Source organism: Schistocerca cancellata, chromosome 2, assembly GCF_023864275.1.
Source record: "Schistocerca cancellata isolate TAMUIC-IGC-003103 chromosome 2, iqSchCanc2.1, whole genome shotgun sequence".
NCBI lineage: Eukaryota > Metazoa > Arthropoda > Insecta > Orthoptera > Acrididae > Schistocerca > Schistocerca cancellata.
Window position 1 is genome coordinate 833,707,115 of NC_064627.1, and position 22,292 is coordinate 833,729,406.

The 22,292-nt window shown below is 46.2% G+C and overlaps 1 protein-coding gene across 2 annotated transcripts in view; it reads left to right on the top strand.

Annotated features, from left to right (window-relative positions):
* The window catches only part of LOC126162735 (uncharacterized), a 387,453-nt gene extending 365,941 nt beyond the window's left edge, over positions 1–21,512 (top strand). For both annotated transcript variants that reach the window (XM_049919398.1, XM_049919399.1), the window contains 2 exons: positions 15,852–16,046; positions 20,751–21,512. In XM_049919398.1, coding sequence (XP_049775355.1) covers positions 15,852–16,046; positions 20,751–20,887 — 332 coding nt within the window. In that variant the 3' untranslated portion in view covers positions 20,888–21,512. The remainder of the gene's footprint in view (positions 1–15,851; positions 16,047–20,750) is intronic.
* Positions 21,513–22,292: the final 780 nt, after the last annotated feature.

A 22,292-nucleotide genomic window follows, 5' to 3' on the forward strand; every position in this document is an offset into this window, starting at 1 on the left:
AGGAAAAGTTCTCGATCAATTTATTCAGGTGAAAATCGCAAGTCATTTCTCTGTTTTGCTTGCAGCTATCGCTTTCTGTTGACCCGTTTGTCTGTTGACTATAAGTCAAAGTGGAAAAAGAGAGGTAAGCATCGCTATATTGTTTGGCATTTCCAAGAGCAGGAATTGTGATTCCAGCTTACTTGTGGCGTTTTACAAAACAACCAGAGCTAAAAGTCCTAAATTTTTGCTCTTTCCATCGTTGCTAAGTACATTAGCTTTAAAATCGTCGACAGCAGACGCGGAAGACATCACTGACGTAAATAACTGACCTAAATTAATAATGTCGACAGGACGAAAACGAGGAGACTTCGATATCTGCATATTGCACTGGTGTATTTCTTGACAAAGTGCCCCACGACGACGGGTCTTTAAAAAAGCGACTAATTCTTGCTACGTGCCCCCAGTGACAACGCCAAATTTGTTGGACCAATGCCCGCCACATTCACTGGTACGAAACTGTGGCCACGGACCTAGTCACTGTTGAATGACACTGATACGCTACTTAACACGCTTGTGTATTGGAGCCGCGTGACGCACAAGCAGGTGTAAGCTTATATACTTAACGCCAACATTCCGGCAGTTTGTTCGTCAAGTGTCGTATGTGCACGTGACTGACGAGTTCTTGTGGAGTGATTGTGTTACTGGTGCTGCTGTGCAGGGGATGGTCGTGATGGCGTTGGAGATGGTGATCGAGCGGACCGGTGTAGGTCGATAGGCTACTCTTCTCGAATAACATCAAAACCAACGGACGACTATCAATCGTCGGCAGGAGTGGCTGAGCGGTTCTAGGCGCTACAGTCTGGAACCGCGCGACCGCTACGGCCGCAGGTTCGAATCCTGCCTCGGGCATGGATGTGTGTGATGTCCTTAGGTTAGTTAGGTTTAAGTAGTTCTAAGTTCTAGGGGACTGATGACCTCAGATGTTGAGTCCCATAGTGCTCAGAGCCATTTGAACCATTTTTGACTATCAATCATATGCTCTCACTCCATTAGTGTCGTAGGAGTGTTTCGAAATTTAGTCCAGGATATTCAACAGCAGAAAGATTCTTCTTCTTCTCCTTCTTGATTGTCGCGCCCTCCACGGATCCTGAGAGGGCTGCTCGCAATAGTCCTTCCTGTTCCATCCTAATTAGATGCCCAGCCCACACCATTCTTTCCTTCATCCTTCGGCCAGCATCAATTTGTGAGTGTAGATTACCCAGTCATAATTTTTTAATGACCTACATTCCTGTGACTGGCGGGGTCCCTCTTTGGGTCAAATACTTTCCTTTAATATCTTTCTCTCGAAGACTAATAGTTTTGCCGCGCGGCATGGCCGCGTGGTTTGAGGCGCCAGGTCACGGATTGCGCGGCCCTTCCCACCAGAGGTTATGTGCTGTTTGCCTCTGCGGTCGTTGTCATCATCTCAATTTCCATTCTTTTATGCTCCTAAAAATACTCAGACGTTTAAATGTGTGTATTCTTTTAAAAGCGACTTCGTCAGCTATTTTAACCAAAATATTGGTGGATTAAAGAAAAAAGTAGATTCGCAGGAAAGTAAAGTAAAAAATGTTACCATTTTTCACAAAAATATTCCGGTATTGAAGAATAAAGTAGATGAGCTCCTGGTTTGTTTAGATGACATTGAATATGATAATGTAATAGATATACCATGCCTGTCTGAGCATCACATTGTGTCTGATATGGAAAAGGTAAATATCAGTGGTTATAAAATAGTTGCACATATGAGTAGAGACAATAAAGTGGGAGGAGGAGTTGCCACATATGTCAAAAGTTATCACTGTGTAGAAAGCTTAGATACAAAAAAGTTTTGTCTAGAGCAACATATAGAAGCATGTGCCTGTCAACTTAAGCTGAAGGAGGGCTCTTTTATAATTGTAACAGTATATAGGTCCCCTTCCGGAAACTTTCATTTATTCCTGGAAAACGTGGATGCCTTGTTTTGCTATCTGTCAGATAGGGGAAAGCAAATTATTATTTGTGGGGACTTCAATGTTGATTCACTGAAAGAGTGTAATAGAAAGAATGACATGGAGGTCTTGCTCGGTTCTTTCAATTTGACGTCTGTCATTAATTTTCCTACTCCGGTAGTAAAGGACAGCAGCACATTGATAGATAACACTTTTATAGACCAAGATAGGTTTAAAAACATAAATTCTTGTTCTGTTGAGAATGTGCTTTCTGCTCATGATGCTCAGCTAGTTACAGTATATGACATAGCTCCATTCAATAATTCAAAACTACCCTCCAAAGTTGTGCGTTCAATTAATGACTCAACAATTAGAAATTTCAGAGAAAATCTTCAGCAGTTAGACTGGGATGAGGTGTACAAGGAACCCAATGCTCATTTAAAATATAACTTATTTCATGATACACTTCTACGAGAATTTGAAAACTGTTTCCCCAAGAAAGTAGTTAAATCTAATTATAAGAAACTATGCAAAAAAACCTTGGCTTACTAAAGGAACAAAAAAAAATCTTGTAACCACAAAATGGAACTGTATCTAACAACAAGAAAGAGTAATGAACCAGAAACAGCCAAATATTATAAAAACTACTGTCCTACATTAAGAAAGGTTATTAAAAAGTCCAGAAGCATGTGCATCATGTCTGAGATTAATACCTCTGATAACAAAATCAAAACAATTTGGAATATTATTACGAGGGAGACAGGACAACCAAGAGTACAGGATGACAGCATCACCATCAAAGCGAATGGAAACTTGATATACAACAAGCCGGAAGTCGAAAACATTTTGAATAATCATTTTTTAAATGTTGTAGAGAAAATAGGGTCTAAATGTTCATTAGAAGAAGCAAGGCAGTTAATGGAAGAGGCCTTATCCACACCATTTGATAAAATTGAAATTCCACCCACCTCTCCATCTGAAATTAGGAAGATGATAAACTCTCTCAAGAATAAAATCTCACATGGGATTGATGGGATTTCCAGCAGGATAATAAAAGCTTGTTCCCAAGAAATAAGTGGGATTCTTAGCCACATAAGTAATAGCTCTCTGAAGCAGGGTATTTTCCCAGATAGACTGAAGTATGCCATTGTTATACCACTGCATAAAAAAGGGGATACGTCTGATGTCAACAACTACCGCCCAATCTCTCTTATGACTGCCTTATCCAAAATTCTTGAAAAAGTAATGTATTGTAGAGTAGCTTGACACCTTTGTAAAAATAAAGTTTTAACAAAATTTCAGTTTGGTTTCCAGAAGGGTTTTTCAACGGAAAATGCTATATATACTTTCAGTAATGAATCAAATGTTTTCGGTTCCCATTGGAGAGGCACGTCCTTTCGTCTACTAATGGCACGGTTTTGCGGTGCAGTCGCAAAACACAGACACTAAACTTATTACAGTGAACAGAGACGTCAATGAACGAACGGACAGATCATAACTTCGCGAAAATAAAGAAAGTATAATTTTCACACGACGAAAGACTTGAACCAAGGACCTCTCGTCCCGCAGCTGCTCACGCTAACCACGAGACCACGGCACTCATGAGCTCACACTATCCTGGATGTTGCCTATCTTGCGCATGGTCTACTCAGTTTGTATATTTTGCTTCTTTCTTCCATAGTTCCACACAACTTCTTCCTGTTTTCCCGATTGATCTGAGTTCAGTTTTTCAAGGCCTATCCACTGTGCCAATTTATAACAAAATCTGAGGGGGGTGCGATGGGGAGGTTCCCTTGTTAGCATAGGAAAGATTACTGTCATTTCCCAGTCGTTGGGCAATGTTTAGTACTCCCAAACATTCCGTAACTGTTTCGTAATCGTTTTAACGAATAGCGACCTCCATTCTGTATTAGCTCTCCTGCAATTTGATCTCCACCAAAAGTATTATTGTTTTTAAGATTTATGATCTGCCGTATTTCTTCTTCTACAAAGCCTGGTACATCACACGGAAGAGACGATCCTCCAACGTGTGGTGCTTGCGGCACACAGATCACTGTGCGCCAGACTTTATTAGTCTGTGTCTTCTATTCCGGCCAGAGGGTAACGGCAGATTTACCGACAGATGTGCCATCTATTTTGAGTAACGTTCAAACGAATGGGGCGAGAGTTTTAAGGTTTTGTGATTTGTCCCACTTGTTTCCTCATATTTTAGGGAGATTCTCTGAGTGTGTTGACAGAGTGACTGGGTCACCCATGTATTTTGTAAGTGGTCAGCCGGTCACATTTTCATGTGCCTTTCTTTAAGTTCTTCTCTCATTTTGCTTCTGTTTAATCCCAGGTGTAGCATCTTTCCCCGTTGTCTTAATGCATGCGAGAGTGATTGTATGGGTCAACGCAAGTGAGGTGGGACTTGTTGTCACGCAATGAGAAGAAAACCTATAAAATGACACTCATGCACCCTTATCGACATTAGTTCCTCCTAATGTGTGTAAGGGAGCTGATAACCTTGCCCTTGAGCGCCTGTAAGTCTCCCCCCCTCCCCCCCCCTCTCTCTCTCTCTCTCTCTCTCTCTCTCTCTATATATATATATATATATATATATATATATATATCTCACCCCGCCTCTCTCTCTCTCTCTCTCTCTCTCACCCCGCCTCACTCTCTCTCTCACTCTCTCTCTCTCTCTCTCTCTCTCTCTCTCTCTCTCTCTCTCTCACCCCGCCTCACTCTCTCTCTCTCTCTCTCTCACCCCGCCTCACTCACTCTCTCTCTCTCTCTCTCTCTCTCTCTCTCACCCGCCCCCTCTCTCTGTCGCTCTCTCTCCCCCCGCCCCCTCTCTCTCCCCCCGCCCCCCTCTCTCTCCCCCCGCCCCCCTCTCTCTCCCCCCGCCCCCCTCTCTCCCCCCGCCCCCTCTCTCTCCCCCCGCCCCCACTCTATCTCCCCCCGCCCCTATCTTCCCTCAGCACCCTCTCTCTCTCTCTCTCTCTCTCTCTCTCTCCCTCGCTCTCTCTTCCCCCCCGCCCCCCCTCTCTCTCTTCCCCCCGCCCCCTCTCTCCCCTCTGCCCCCTCTGCACCCCCTCTCTCTCTCGCTCTCTCCTCCTCCGCCCCCTCCTCACTCTCTCCCCCCCTCCGCCCCCCTCTCGCTCTCTCTCCCCCTCCGCCCCCCTCTCGCTACCTCTCCCCCTCCGCCCCCCTCACGCTCTCTCTCCCCCTCCGCCCCCCTCTCGCTCTCTCTCCCCCTCCGCCCCCCTCTCGCTCTCTCTCCCCCTCCGCCCCCCTCTCGCTCTCTCTCCCCCTCCGCCCCCCTCTCGCTCTCTCTCCCCCTCCGCCCCCTCTCGCTCTCTCCCCCCTCCGCCCCCCTCTCGCTCTCTCCCCCCCTCCACCCCCCTCTCGCTCTCTCTCCCCCTCCGCCCCCCTCTCGCCTTCTCTCCCCCTCCGCCCCCCTCTCGCCTTCTCTCCCCCTCCGCCCCCCTCTCGCCTTCTCTCCCCCTCCGCCCCCCTCTCGCCTTCTCTCCCCCTCCGCCCCCCTCTCGCCTTCTCTCCCCCTCCGCCCCCCTCTCGCCTTCTCTCCCCCTCCGCCCCCCTCTCGCCTTCTCTCCCCCTCCGCCCCCCTCTCGCCTTCTCTCCCCCTCCGCCCCCCTCTCGCCTTCTCTCCCCCTCCGCCCCCCTCTCGCCTTCTCTCCCCCTCCGCCCCCCTCTCGCTCTCTCTCCCCCTCCGCCCCCCTCTCGCTCTCTCTCTCTCCCCCTCCGCCCCCATCTCGCTCTCTCTCTCTCCCCCTCCGCCCCCATCTCGCTCTCTCTCTCTCCCCCTCCGCCCCCATCTCGCTCTCTCTCTCTCCCCCTCCGCCCCCTCTCGCTCTCTCTCTCTCTCTCTCTCTCTCTCCCCCTCCGCCCCCCTCTCGCTCTCTCTCTCCCCCTCCGCCCCCCTCTCGCTCTCTCTCTCCCCCCCTCTACCCGCTCTCGCTCTCTCTCTCCCCCCCTCTGCCCGCTCTCGCTCTCTCTCTCCCCCCCTCCGCCCCCTCACGCTCTCTCTCCCCCCCCCTCCGCCCCCTCTCGCTCTCTCTCTCCCCCCCCTCCGCCCCCTCTCGCTCTCTCTCTCCCCCCCTCCGCCCCCTCTCGCTCTCTCTCTCCCCCCCTCCGCCCCCTCTCGCTCTCTCTCTCCCCCCCCTCCGCCCCCTCTCGCTCTCTCTCTCCCCCCCTCCGCCCCCTCTCGCTCTCTCTCTCCCCCCCTCCGCCCCCTCTCGCTCTCTCTCTCCCCCCCTCCGCCCCCTCTCGCTCTCTCTCTCCCCCCCTCCGCCCCCTCTCGCTCTCTCTCTCCCCCCCTCCGCCCCCTCTCGCTCTCTCTCTCCCCCTCCGCCCCCTCTCGCTCTCTCTCTCCCCCTCCCCCTCCGCCCCCTCTCGCTCTCTCTCTCCCCCTCCCCCTCCGCCCCCTCTCGCTCTCTCTCTCTCTCTCTCCCCCTCCGCCCCCTCTCGCTCTCTCTCTCTCTCTCCCCCTCCGCCCCCTCTCGCTCTCTCTCTCTCTCTCCCCCTCCGCCCCCTCTCGCTCTCACTCTCTCTCTCCCCCTCCGCCCCCTCTCGCTCTCTCTCTCTCTCTCCCCCTCCGCCCCCTCTCGCTATCTCTCTCTCTCTCCCCCTCCGCCCCCTCTCGCTTTCTCTCTCTCTCTCCCCCTCCGCCCCCTCTCGCTATCTCTCTCTCTCTCCCCCTCCGCCCCCTCTCGCTCTCTCTCTCTCTCTCTCTCCCCCTCCGCCCCCTCTCGCTCTCTCTCTCTCTCTCTCTCCCCCTCCGCCCCCTCTCGCTCTCTCTCTCTCTCTCTCTCCCCCTCCGCCCCCTCTCGCTCTCTCTCTCTCTCTCTCTCTCCCCCTCCGCCCCCTCTCGCTCTCTCTCTCTCTCTCCCCCTCCGCCCCCCTCGCTCTCTCTCTCTCTCTCCCCCTCCGCCCCCCTCGCTCTCTCTCTCTCTCTCCCCCTCCGCCCCCTCTCGCTCTCTCTCTCTCTCTCCCCCTCCGCCCCCTCTCGCTCTCTCTCTCTCTCTCTCTCCCCCTCCGCCCCCTCTCGCTCTCTCTCTCTCTCCCCCTCCGCCCCCTCTCGCTCTCTCTCTCTCTCTCTCTCCCCCTCCGCCCCCTCTCGCTCTCTCTCTCTCTCCCCCTCCGCCCCCTCTCGCTCTCTCTCTCTCTCCCCCTCCGCCCCCTCTCGCTCTCTCTCTCCCCCTCCGCCCCTTCTCGCTCTCTCTCTCTCTCCCCCTCCGCCCCCTCTCGCTCGCTCTCTCTCTCCCCCTCCGCCTCCTCTCGCTCTCTCTCTCTCTCCCCCTCCGCCCCCTCTCGCTCTCTCTCTCTCTCTCCCCCTCCGCCCCCTCTCGCTCTCTCTCTCTCTCTCCCCCTCCGCCCCCTCTCGCTCTCTCTCTCTCTCTCCCCCTCCGCCCCCTCTCGCTCTCTCTCTCTCTCTCCCCCTCCGCCCCCTCTCGCTCTCTCTCTCTCTCTCTCTCCCCCTCCGCCCCCTCTCGCTCTCTCTATCTCTCTCTCCCCCCCTCCGCCCCCTCTCGCTCTCTCTCTCTCTCTCCCCCTCCGCCCCCTCTCGCTCTCTCTCTCTCTCTCTCTCCCCCTCCGCCCCCTCTCGCTCGCTCTCTCTCTCTCTCTCTCTCTCCCCCTCCGCCCCCTCTCGCTCTCTCTCTCTCTCTCTCTCCCCCTCCGCCCCCCCCCCTCTCTCTCTCTCTCTCCCCCCCCTCCGCCCCCTCTCGCTCTCTCTCTCTCTCTCCCCCTCCGCCCCCTCTCGCTCTCTCTCTCTCTCTCTCTCTCCCCCTCCGCCCCCTCTCGCTCTCTCTCTCTCTCCCCCCCTCCGCCCCCTCTCGCTCTCTCTCTCTCTCTCCCCCCCCTCCGCCCCCTCTCGCTCTCTCTCTCTCTCTCCCCCTCCGCCCCCTCTCGCTCTCTCTCTCTCTCTCTCCCCCTCCGCCCCCTCTCGCTCTCTCTCTCTCTCTCTCCCCCTCTGCCCCCTCTCGCTCTCTCTCTCCCCCTCCGCCCCCTCTCGCTCTCTCTCTCCCCCTCCGCCCCCTCTCGCTCTCTCTCTCCCCCTCCGCTCCCTCTCGCTCTCTCTCTCCCCCTCCGCCCCCTCTCGCTCTCTCTCTCCCCCTCCGCCCCCCCCTCGCTCTCTCTCTCCCCCTCCGCCCCCCCTCGCTCTCTCTCTCCCCCTCCGCCCCCCCTCGCTCTCTCTCTCCCCCTCCGCCCCCCCTCGCTCTCTCTCTCTCCCCCTCCGCCCCCCCCTCGCTCTCTCTCTCTCCCCCTCCGCCCCCCCTCGCTCTCTCTCTCTCCCCCTCCGCCCCCCCTCGCTCTCTCTCTCTCCCCCTCCGCCCCCCCCTCGCTCTCTCTCTCTCCCCCTCCGCCCCCCCCTCGCTCTCTCTCTCCCCCTCCGCCCCCCCTCGCTCTCTCTCTCCCCCTCCGCCCCCCCCTCGCTCTCTCTCTCCCCCTCCGCCCCCCCTCGCTCTCTCTCTCCCCCTCCGCCCCCCCTCGCTCTCTCTCTCCCCCTCCGCCCCCCCTCGCTCTCTACTCCCCCTCCGCCCCCCCTCGCTCTCTCTCTCCCCCTCCGCCCCCCCCTCGCTCTCTCTCTCCCCCTCCGCCCCCCCTCGCTCTCTCTCTCCCCCTCCGCCCCCCCTCGCTCTCTCTCTCCCCCTCCGCCCCCCCCTCGCTCTCTCTCTCCCCCTCCGCCCCCCTCGCTCTCTCTCCCCCCCTCCGCCCCCGCTCGCTCTCTCTCGCCCCCTCCGCCCCCCCCGCTCGCTCTCTCTCCCCCTCCGCCCCCCTCTCGCTCTCTCTCCTCCTCCGCCCCCCTCTCGCTCTCTCTCCTCCTCCGCCCCCCTCTCGCTCTCTCTCCCCCTCCGCCCCCCTCTCGCTCTCTCTCCCCCTCCGCCCCCCTCTCGCTCTCTCTCCCCCTCCGCCCCCCTCTCGCTCTCTCTCCCCCTCCGCCCCCCTCTCGCTCTCTCTCCCCCTCCGCCCCCCTCTCGCTCTCTCTCTCCCCCTCCGCCCCCCTCTCTCGCTCTCTCTCCCCCTCTGCCCCCCCCTCTCACTTGTTGCTTTTCTTTTTTATATTTCTATGTTCTTTCTTTACTTTTTGGCACTTTTGTCTTGTCTTGTGACGAATAAGCCATATTCTGCTTCTACTATTAGCTCTTTGTAATATTTCTCCTTTCCTATTATAGTTGCCGTTTCTTACCATATTCTGATAAACTTGTCTCTTAACTCCTGATACCTCATATTTTCTATTCACCTTTCCTAACTACCCCGCCCCCCCCCCCTCTCTCTCTCTCTCTCTCTCTCTCTCTCTCTCTCTCTCTCTCTCTCTCTCTCTCTCTCTCTCTCTCTTTCTCTCTTCAGTTTTTAGATGGCACGCTTGGTCGAGTCACACCTTATCTAACCTCTTCCGTTTGCCTAAAATTCCATAGGTTACACTGTTTACTGTTCCCTTAATTCGAGACCAGTCGTGGTTGATATTACAGTCTCCCACCATTTCTTCTCATTTACTTAGGTTGTCTGCTAGTGTTGACTCGTAATGCTATTAATCTCTCTTTGTGACTAGTTGTATCATAATATTTAGTCTGGTTATCTGTTCTCTATGCAGCTTCTTTAATGTGATGTTCAGAGCTTTAGATTAGAAAGCTGTAACCTTTACTCTGCTCTGTTTTCCAGCAAGTTATTGCCTATTCGTATAGTGACAACGTTTGTTATCGAACTTATGTTTGTTTTACATCACGAACAGGACCACATTCTGTTCGGCGTGTAAATTGGACATTATACACACTTTCACAAGACCTAACACTTATCGACCAATTCACGCATAACGTAGAGTACCTAACTGTGGAGAAATTGTGTGTGTTACGTCCAGCCTTGTCGTCAAATATTCTCTCTCTATGCTCATTGTCAAATATGGGGGTATAGGAAACCTGCTTTCTCGGATCGCTATACAACATTCAAACAATTCGTATTAATGACTTTTTATAACAAAAAGTAAATGACAGTACTTAACTTTGACAATTACACAGATGTGTCGCAGGCAAAGGGCGACATACAACATACTGAATCGATTTCAGTATAAACAATTCCTAGTCTGCGCTACATAGTGTACAAGCGAAGTAACGGGCGTTGACGCTTCTATCCAAATCGCTAGCCTGGAAGATGCTATTCAACTTGGGCGTCGCCAGTCGGTCGCGGCGCCTTTGTCCTCTTCACATAGGGGCCGCTGCTGTCGCGTTGTCGTCCTTCAGAGGGGTTACAGCCAGCTCTTCTCCATCGTTCCTGGCTGGCGTACCGACGCTTGACTTCACGCCGTATTAGTGTGTAATTCAATATGAATAACTATTGTTGCACTTCCGTCGTCGTGCTTAGTCAACTTTCTTTTTCTCGAAGTTCAAACTTTGTGCGAGAATAATCCTTGTAGGATGGACTCAGAATTTTTCCACGGCGTATTCACACATTTAACTATCCTTCAGTGTATTCACTCATGTAAGTATACCACGCCGTATTCACCCTTTGAATTGTAGAGTTGAAACAGGGAAGCTACCATCAATACCTCTTTCCCATTTTAATTTTGACGTTTCAAAGTGTGTTTGGCTGTGAATCATCGTCTCTAGCTACTGAATGTAACATTTCTTCTGGAACGGACGCACGTTTATCAACTGATTAAGATACTGAGAAACTTCTCTGGACGATGAAAGTTTGTTCTGGCGCAACAACAGCTAGCGAAGGAAATGTTTCGTGGTTCGAGATGGTTAAAGGCGACGTGAATTTCACCTGGATGGCCATTCGGATGTGATCTTGGAATGAGGTCGATGGTGGTCACAAAATTCTTACACGAGAGGCTTCATTTAAGAAAAATATGCACACTCTGGATTCCATAGTGTCAATACGGGAAAATAATAATCGACGTTTCGAATTGTCAGCAGATAGATGCTTGACAATTTATTAAGTTTCTTCTGTTTTTACTGCTGCGGCATCGTATAAAATACTGCTATAACCGACGTTTAGGCCTTGTTACAGCGGCCTTCTTGAGTGATTCTCTCGGGGTGTGCAAATTAACGTCGCTACCGGTTTCATGAAACTACAGACCAGTGACGTCAGTGAAACTGACGCAGGTCGTGGAAGGCTACGTATTTGTTTTACATGCTTGTTTTTCCCTGTCATGTTAAATATTTGGCGTCTTAAAAATTAATGAACCAGTTTCATCTAGAGATTAAACTGCAGGCGGTCATATCGCCATAATCACACCTGAGGAAGTCAGTTCAGTAACCACAGATTGATAAAACTGAATACGTGATTTGAAGGTTAAACCCAACAACGACCCTACATGGTTAATGTTCCACAATGACAACACAGATGTCCACAGACGAGCTTAAAACGTTTTCCGAGTAATCCGGATATGTATAGGCCATATTTTGCATCGTATAATCTGTTTCTTCTCCCAAAAGCGAAAGAAAACATCAGCACACATTGGTTGGCGCCCTAGAAGCTACTGCACCTGTCCAAATTCGTTTTGGGTACCCTTCGCGAAGCGTGAGGTGGTTTGCTTCAGAGGGTGCCATGGAAAGTATAACTTGAAGAAAGCACTCTGTCAGGAAATGGAGAAATTTCATTATTGCCTCAAATCCGTCGGTATGGCTCTCGTACAAGATCTGCCGGCACTGACTCTTCACTGTTCTCTAGCAGTTGGCACCAACATATCAGCGTGGCAGGTTCTACTGCTAGAGTACACAGAGCACCTCCTTTATTCGATACACGGTATTTTTTAAGCTCCTAATGGTCCACAGGAGAAAGATACTGAGCCACTCACCCGCGTGCAGTCTAGTGTGTGATAAAAGTTTGATTACCTAAACGATTGCTTCATGTTGGTTGTTGCTGCGGTGCTCAGTCCGAAGACTGGTTTGATACAGCTCTTCATGCTAATATATCCCTTGCAAGCATCTCCATCTCTGCGCAACTACTGTATCCTATATCCATTTGATCCTGCCAGTCGTAGTCAAGCCTTCGTCTTCTTCACAATTTGTAAACCCTAACTTGCATCCATTACCAAACTGATCATACCTTGACTCCTCAAGATGTGGCCTACGAATCGAACATTGCTTTTATTAAAGTAATGCCATAAATTTCATTTCTCCCCAGTTCGATTCAGTGCCCAATTAGTTATCCGATTTACCCATCAAATCTTTGGCGTTCTTTTGTAATCCCACATTTCAAAAAGCTTTCTTTCTCTTCTTGTCTGAACTACTTATCGTCTACATTTCACTTCCGCACAACGCTACAATCCGAACAAGTACTTACAGGAAAGACGCCCAACAGTTAAATTTATGTTCGATGTTAAGAAATCTCACTTCTTCAGAAATGCTTTTCTTGCTATTGTCGGTCTGCATCTGCATTTTGAATCCCTTCTACTCGGTGATCGTCAGTTACCTTGCTGCTCAATTAATAAAACTCGTGTACCACTTTGATTGCCTCATTTACTAATCAAATTTCCTCAGCATTGCCTGATTTAATTCGATTACTCACCATTATACTTAGTTGTAGACAACGTTTCGCTTCTTCTATTGATCCCTGCGCCCCCCAGAATTTCAGGAGTGTACTCCAGTGAGTATTCCTTAAAGCTATTGACGATGCAGGATTGCTCGATGAATTTCATAATCAAGCCAAGAAGTTTCCAAAATTCTCAAAAGCTTTCTCTAATTCTCCATATGTTACAAACGTTTGTCTGCCTTTCTTTAACCTGTCTTCTAAAGGTCAGTATTGCCTCGCTTGTTCCGACGTTTTTCTGGAACCCAAACTGGTGTTACCCGAGCTTTGCTTGTACCAGTTTTTCCGTTCTTCTACAAATAATTTGTCAGTCTTTTGCAAGTATGACTTACTAGATTAATATTTGGGTAATGTTCACACCTGTTCGGTGACAAAACTGTTCCACATGATGTGCAAGATAGGCAGCCAGACGAAATACCCTCAGAGTTCAAACTGATGTAATACACAAATTTGAAATCTTAAGGGTACTTCGTCTTTCAGTGTATCTTCCACATTACATGAAACAGTTTTGTCACGTCCGTCTCTCCCTCGGATCTCAATACTACTTAGGGAATACTGCATATATGGGTACATGTTTTTCCCTGTGCAGCATATCTGGGTACATGTTTTTCCTTGCGCAGTGCATCTGAGGAGGTGGTGGTGTCATCTCCTCACCGAAGAATTAAATGTATTACCAAAGTTCAGAATGGAGAAAGGACAGAAACGCTACAGAAAAAATTGGCTAGTTGCTATATTTCTTCCAGTAAACCGATCAGCAGCCACGGAGCTCAACCGCCATAAATTAATGGGGCATTCTGCGAGTAATTTTCATTCTCAGAAGTCTACATTGACGTGTCTTCATTTTGACCACGAGTGTGCTCGATTTCGCAGACCGATAGTCTCTTGTGCAGTTGTTTTCCACTTTTTCCTCACTCCCGTTTCAGTTAACGGTCTGTGGAAATTAATATCGTGTGTAGTTGCTAATAAATGAAAGTAGTCGTGGCGCTCTATTAATTTTTTTAATTTGTTGATAGTGTAGGGGCCTGAGTCGAGATGATATTCTGGCTTTCGCGGCCAACGAAGGGCTTCTTACTCACTATATTGTCCTTCTAGCTTTCTCTTACGCAGTCTGTTGCTAACTTGTGTTTCTATCTGCGAATTAGCCAAATTGTCAGCGAATAATCCCACTTAAAATAAATTACCTTCCTGTGGCAGACAATTATTGTTCACGGACAGACCTTCCACGACGGAGTTTCACACAGAACTGAGGTCACATTCTCAGCAGCAGTTAGCTAAGATGTACGTGACAAGACTTTCGTTCTCGGTCGCAGGTTCGAATCCTGCCTCGGGCATGGATGTTTGTGATGTCCTTAGGTTAGTTAGGTTTAACTAGTTCTAAGTTTTAGGGGACTAATGACCTCAGCAGTTGAGTCCCATAGTGCTCAGAGCCATTTGAACCAACTTTCGTTCTGTACATTGACTACCGTAATTGGCAGAACGGGCCAGCAACATAACCTGATACCTTGAGTTGAAAACAAATGGAACGACAGGTTCAAATGGAGTGGCAGTTCGGTTTTATAGAGAGTACTCTTTGGCATTGTCCCATAAGGTTTGCATTTATCGCGAATATCTCGCCTAGCGGAAAAGTCCCCAGCAACTGTAAAGAATAAATAAATAAAATTTCGGGTGGTTACCTTATATAACAAGGGTAAAAGAACAGACCCGCAAAATTAGACCAATATTCTTAACGTCGGTTTGCCCCAGAATTCATGAGCAACTTCTCACATAATAAATTTCCTTGAGAGAGGAGAGCTGTTATCCACATATGAACATATCATTCTCTGAAAGTGTAGGTCATCTATAAAGGAGACTAGTGCGACCCTTTCTTGATTACTGCACGAGTGTTTGGTACCCCCACCATGCGTCGGATTTAAGAAAGAAATCGAAGCAATCCAGAGGTGTGATGCTAGATTTGTTACCGGTACATTTAGTCAACGCTATTGAAATTTGCAAGTGTGATGAGAGTTTTTATAAATAACGGGAGGAATAGTGCTAACATCATTTTTTGTTATTTACAAGCAAGGAATAAACACAACTAACAATAACTTGAACAATCCACCCCTGTGCGTGTATGTTGAGTACTTTAGGCGGAAACAGGTACGTTTTTAAAGAGGATAACTGTAAAATGATTTATATATAAGCATTGACCTATAAGGTTTGCATTTATCGCGAGTATCTCGCCTAGCGGAAAAGTCCGCAGCAACTGTAAAGAATAAATAAATCAAATTTCGGGTGGTTACCTTATATAACAAGGGTAAAAGAACAGACCCGCAAAATTAGACCAATATTATTAACGTCGGTTTGCCCCAGAATTCATGAGCAACTTCTCACATAATAAATTTCCTTGAGAGAGGAGAGCTTTTATCCGCATATGAACATATCATTCAACCGTTTCAGAGATACAGCCAGTGAACGCATGATATCTGTCAGAAGTGAAATCATGATAACGCAACACCGAAGTAAAGATGCGTTAATTTACTTGATTTCCATTCACAACCTGCGATGTAAAAAAAAAAAAGAAAAAAAAACACTCACCAACTGCAACGCATTTTATAGTTCGCGTAGTGCTGTTACCGTTTGTTTTGAATAACAATGAATTAAGTACGTGGAAGTACTTTTCGAATGAGAACCGAAATACCTATTTACCTTTTTTTTAACACAGGTTAGTGTGATGTCCTCTCGACGAAATTTCATATAAAGTGTGGTACGCTGAGAATGATGACCTAAGAGAAGAACTGGGAGTTCATAATAATGAAAAACAGGTAATAATGAAAAACAGGTTACAGCAATTACTGTGAATGCCTGAATCTAGGATAGCCAAAACAGTTTGGCTGTACAAACCGGTAAATCGACGAAGACAGGAGGCCCCCGGGAAAGTTGGCCTTATCGAGACGGAACAGGCCAAAATTCTTTAATCCGGTGCTAATAATTGTCTACCTTCGTGATTTATGTGACTTGGGTATCTATCTGTACAGTTATCTGTACATCATGATTGGTATATTCTGAGGTAGACTGCAACCCAAGTACCGTATCTTCTTTGCAAGAAGGTTAGGAACGTCATGTGTTTGGTTGACCAACTGAAAACAAAAGATGGCCTTGTAAGCCGAAAACCGGTTAGCAATAAAAATAATATTGTAGAACAAAAGCAAACTGGTGCTTTTCATTTATTATTGAAAACAACGCATTTAAGTTTAAACAATTCTTAGGAGGTCCTCAGAACACGTTGGCTACAGTTTCCATGAACAGCTGTTTTAATTACTTTTCATTTACTGTTGTGAATATTAGATTCTATTTTAATGACGATGTCTCGGTGTGTTGCAGTCGTGAAGATGCTGTCGGTGATGGAGCAGGCAGGTGACCCGGTGCAGGAGTTCCTGACGTCCGGGCGCACTGGGCGGCGTAACGCGCTGCCAGACATTCTGGGCGAGCATGCGGCCACCACCACTGCAGACCTTTCACACTGCTTGCAGAAGCTCACGACGGCTGATCTTGATGGGAGACACCCCTCAACTTCTGGTAACAACACCTATACCTCTCCCCCCCCCCCAAAAAAAAAAACACTTATGAGGCAAGGTTGGAAAGTAACACACAATAATTTTGTTACCTGAAAGTTTAGTAGATAACAAAACAAAAAAATCACAAATTAACTTACATCCATTACCTACTTTTCTTCATGGTCACCAGTGTTCACAACATATTTCTTCCATCGTGGTACAAGTTTCAATATACCATGTTCGTAGAAGTCAGTTTGGTTGGAGTATAGTCATGGAGACCAAACAGATGAACGTCCAACAGTGCAAGGCCTGGACAACATGGGCGCAAGCATTGTCACGAACAAGTTTGATACCGTCAGCATTAATGCTGTGGTGTTTGTCATGCAGGACGTAATACAACGTAACCTAAGTTTTAATCTAGGCTGCAGCATTTACAGTGGTCCAGTGTACAGCAGAGTTCACCAATAACACACGCTGCATATCCCAGAATGCTGACGCAAGCACTTGTCTAGTAGACTGAGTCTCTTTGAATTTTTTTCGTACTAGGGAACCATCATGTTTCCACTCTATAGAAGCCTTGCTTGGTTTGAAGCATGTAGGGGTTCAAATGGCACTAAGCACTATGGGACTTAACATATGAGGTCATCAGTCCTCATGCCCGAGGCAGCATTCGAACCTGTGACTGTAGCAGGCGCGCGGTTCCGGACTGAAGCACCTACAACTGCTCAGCCACAACGGCCGGCTGAAGCATGTAGTGGTATGCTCCCAACTCGTCCCTAGTGATGATTCCTTTCAGAAACTCATGTCCTGCAACATGATACGTTAAGTGACCCGAGCTTATCATTCACTGGCCCTTTTGGTTGCTTGTCAGATTCTTAGGCACACAGCGAGCACTAACTTTACAAAATTTCAGCGTGTCATGAACAGTATTGTACACCACACCATAGGAAATGTTGAACTGCTGCAGTAAGATTCGCAGTTGCATCTGTCGGTCATTCAAAATGTCTGCCTCAAGGGTTGTCACATGTTTCCCTCTGAATTTCACGTAGTTTATGCCCTTATATCAGACTACAAGCTTCTCTTACTAGAGCTGCACATGAAAACGAAATGCCCTCTGTAGTACCAACTTCAAACTATATTGTTGAGAAATTTCAACGTTCCAGCTGCAGTACCGAGGAAGGAAAAAAAATTGTGTTACTTTCTAATCCTTCATCAATGCCTTTGAAGGTGTCTACTGTGATGCACCAAAAATATTTATGCTAGACCAGTACAAATATACCTTAGGTCATCATTTTGTGCAATAACAAAATACAGCATGAGATCAATAACTGAACTAATAAATCAACTGGGTTCTCTCATCAAGTTGGGAATCTACTTCGCAACAATTGAGTCCCCCTAAAATTGAAACAGATCCTCATCCTCATTCTCATCTCGTATCTTATCCACATAACAATGTCTGGCCTGCAGGTCTTTAGAACAACCAAACTGGTCAGTAACAGACTGCAAGCTGCAGAAGTGAAAGTTTTAGGAATTATGGTTCAGAAAACTAGGAAGAATGGGTAAGAAATTAAAAAATCAGGGAAGGAACTGGACTGTACACGTCCTTGAAAATAAAAGGTGACAAGGGCCCATTTGAGATTGTTTGGCTATGTTAAATGAGTGGTCAAGGGAAAGATAACAAAACAGTGGCTACACACAAGTTGGACAGATAGGAAGACAAAGGAAGTGTTGACTGGACCAACTGAAGCAAATATAGGAACAAGAGTAGTCAACTGGGATACAGTTGAAATCAGCCTGGTGAACGACTTGGTTAACTGTGATGCCAGTTTCAGTTTGGACAAATCGCACACTGTGGCCCTCATTTGGATTGGCTCTCAAAGACTTTTCTGTAGTGGTATTCCATTTGTAGGGAATTATATTGGCAGGTTACACACATTTGATCACTAAGTCTATTTATCAGCCAGCTGGAAAAAAGTTGATGTAAACTACTTTATCAACCAGTAAATATCTCTGAGGTCTTAACTGCCTGGACTGCATGTGTCATTGGACAGCCAAGTGTAAATGGACAGAAACATATGCTGCAGCTTCAGTACGTAGGCTCATTCTGAAGATAATTGGAAGGTACATGGTCCAAGTATCAGTGGCAGAATTTAGTTTTTACAATGCAATGTCTGAAACCTAATGGATTGGTCAGTGCACATAAGAACATACAGATGCACATCAAGGAGGGTCTCTGTTTTATAAGAGTATAAACTTTGAATAATTTTCAGGCAGTTCATTATCTACATCCACTTCCTATTCAAATAAATCTCTATCACACATGTCGAGAAAAATTGGTGATGGTGGTTGTGATCATCATCAGGATCATCATCATCATCATCAGGATGATCAGGATGATCATACATTCATTTCACAAGACATTGTGTCACACTTTAAGGCTATTACTTGGCAAAAAATATAATCATTGGTAACTCATGTAACTAGTATTACAGTCTTATGAAATAATAATTGTAACAAATTCAAAAAATAATTTAGTTTTATGACCAAAATGCAAGTGAACCTTTTCCTTTTTACCCCTCATTTTATCCTTCAGGGGTAATTACACCCAGGTTGGCAACTACAGGCGTATAATGACTTTTTGACATAGAGTGTACAACATAGTCAATGCAATGGAAGATCTTACCTGCTTCATTAAAAAAAAAACCTATGTTGCAGATTCCATTGTAATTTTGTAACTTAACCTGTGTCAACACAGGCTATGAAGTTATAAAATCACAATAAAACAATTTTTCCAGATAAAAAATGTTCCATGGGATGGAAAGTAAATATTGGTCACCGGCATAGCTAAAATGTGAAGACCAAAACAAATCGTAACCCTTAAAGTGTTGACTGCCACATGCATAGTGATGGATGTTTAACTGCCAGGCCCACGGCATTAGGCTCTGTCGTGGCTGCCACCAACCACATGACAGTCTACTCGTTGAGTAACTATGCAGACTGTGGTGTTAGCCTTTTTGGGGCATTCGAAATTTTTATTGTCAATTCATTCGTCCAGTCAGTAAATCTCAAGAGGTGCATGTGCTGCAGTCAAGGATGTCATATAGGCAGCCTGAACAAAGAAAAGGCTGTCCTGTTGCGCACTAATATTTTTCCAGCCATCACTCCAGCAGGCCATGACTTCACACAAGTGTCTGTTGTAAAATGCAGTGCATGAGGTATCTCACTATTCATTCCCAAGACTTATTAACGAACAAAGCTCTACTGGCCTACTAGATTGTCTTGTGCTCGTGGCATTGCCAATTACTGCATTCATGCAGTGCTGCATCTTCATCACCACCTATTGAATTCTTTCTTTGCTGGGTCTTAAGTTGGTTTTCCCTTTGTAAAGTTGATGCTATGAGTGAGTAGATATCCTTTGAGCAGTTAACATTGTGCACCTTGTAAGTTCCTTGGCTGTTATCTGCAATGAAACAAGTTCACAAAAGTCAGCCAATTCAGAACAGAGATCACATTTATTCAACGACGCCACGCAACATTTTTCATAATATTTATTGGATCTTGTATAAGCATGTGTACATCCATGTAGACTTACTTTCTCTCACATGTTGCTGCAGCATGCTGGTGCATTCCTAAACCCAGCCCCTTGTTGTGACAAACACAAAAAGCAATGCATTCCCACCTTCATGCAAAGAATCACATATACCTAGAAATGGAAAAATTTTAATCCTGCTAGTACCTCTCTGTTGTTGCTGGTCCAGCACTCCTTGGAGAAAGGATGTGGTAGAGAATGGCTTAGCTGAAGTGTAAGTGTTGTTTTCAGAATGAATCTTTTGCTCTTCATTATTGCTCTTGACACTGTGATAATTCATAACAGGACATTTTATACATTGAGTTGCCAAAAAAGTCTCATCCACTGTGTAATTGCATTTCTCACCAGTGATACAATGGATGAGCAATGAGTGTGCACACTGTGTGTACTGTCAATCATTTTATTCATTGAGATTAAGTAATTAAAATTTCAACAAGATGTGTGATGTAACGAGTGCACAGCCCATAATCCTAACATACTGAGAATATATGTATCAATGTGTTCAGTGTCAGTCTATCCAAGAATACAAACAAGTTTGTATGTATATTTGTGTAACTGTGAAGAAAACTCGAATTTTTGTGTGGTACTGAAACAGGGTCTAAGTATTGAAACGTGGAATGAAACAAACAAACAAACAAGCAAAGACAAGTGGAAGAAAGCAGAAGTTGCATAATATGATTGCAGAAAAGGGCTTCTGACATTTTGTTGGTTCTGCCACATTTTGTTAATGCAAAAAAATTGTCTTTAATAAAAAGCAAGATTTTGCACTTGCTCCAATATGCAGCATGCTAGAAGAAATCTACAATGCAGTGAAGATCTTATACACTTGTATTGCAGATCTAGCAACCTATGTCTTGCATTTGTATCTACCATCTATCTAAGCATTGGAGAAAATGGTTGAATTTTGGCCATGCGTTAGAGAAATGATTTAACAGTTGGCCAGAACAAATCCCTTTTCTCCAGAAAATAATATCAAAATTGCTTCGATACAATAGGATAACAGAATGTTCTAAAATTGAGAGATGCATAGAGAGAGGACGTAATCATTTTAGCATCTTTCACTAATACAGTAAAATATTAAGAAATGTTCTGCATTTTATTAATATTGTATCACACGCATGATAACTGCTGTTACAGGAGTCACCTGCCAGGGGGCAGTTGCGAGTACGAGTACTGCTGCGAATGGGAGTGGGACTGCTTCAGATGGAGCCTCATCAGGAGTATCAAATATGGAGACTGACATTAGCCAATCTGGCAGCAATGTGCACAGTTAATGTGGCAGTTTATGAACAGTTGGTGTGACCCTGCTGTGAAAATTTTAATTTAATTTTTGTATACACCGTTGTATCAAGTCTGTTAATTTTGTGATAAAATACTTGTCAAAAGCTGCTACATGTAAAATCAGCTTCACTAGGTTGACATTAAGCACATATTGAACAATTAAGCTTAATTATTTGTATGAGACGGTGAGTGTGGTGGCAGCATCTGTGGCATATTCCTTTCAGTACCACTTCAATACAATGTTAGTTAGAAGTAAATTTAGTTTCCTCTGTTGTTTGTGGAACAGCACCAAAACTTTATTTGAAAATAAATAAGTGTATGATGTTTTTAATGTTTTACCAACTTACAAACCAGGTAAAAGTGTTATTTGTGATGCAAAAAAGATATTGCTTGTGTTGAAAATAAGTAATTTTGTTACTGGACAAGTAAATTTTTAAAAAAATTGTCATAATGTGCAGGTATTTTTTTAATCTTTGTCAGGTTGAAGCAGACGCAGATGAGAAATTCAAACTAAATAATCTTATGTTAAGAATTGTGACATTTTAAAATTTGTTGACAGCATAATTAGAGATTCTTAATAAACAAAATAAACATGTATACTCCACTGTGTAACACCAATTCTAGTACTTGCGTATTATGTGATTTACCTGAGGACTTACTGGAGACTTTTAACCATTTTCTTTCCCTCACAGCTTCATTGCTGTCCAACATCAACTGAATCAATATTAAAAGTGGAAAGAAATAAAGACAATAATAATGTTTCATATTACTAACAAAATAGGTAGTATACTCTTCTATATACGAACTTTGACTGATTATTGGTGATGATTATAAAGCAAATCAGTTAACAAATGGTGGAAGAAACAAAGATCCATACAGTATTGTGGTAGGTCTGGGACTTACTTCCTGTGGACAGCTACCCCACTCTATGCAAACTGTTCAGGCCCTTAGCTAATTAGAAGCCAGTTGTCAACTTCAGTTGAAATCGCCTATGTTAATTTCCAGAAACCATTTACAAGAAAAATTTATAAACGGTATGTTCTCCTTTACATCCCAGTACTGCAGCTTGAATAAAATGACTTTGTGATTGACAGATTACAATAGTGGGGTTGGGGGTGGGGGTAGTGTCACTGGCATTCAGCAAGCAACACTTGACAAGGCTCTTCAGGAACCTAAAAAATAGGCAACACAGCAAGCATGTGTTACTTGAAAAAGAACTGATTGGCTGGTGGCTGGCGGCCCACCTGCCCCACAACGTCAATCACTAAGTTATTTAAGTCTAAGTGTAGGCAGGCTTGTGGAAACAATTTTCATTAATAGTTTCCTTGAATGCTCATTTTATACGGATATAGATCATCTCCAGACCTGAAGGAATAATGAAATAAAGAGTAAAATAAA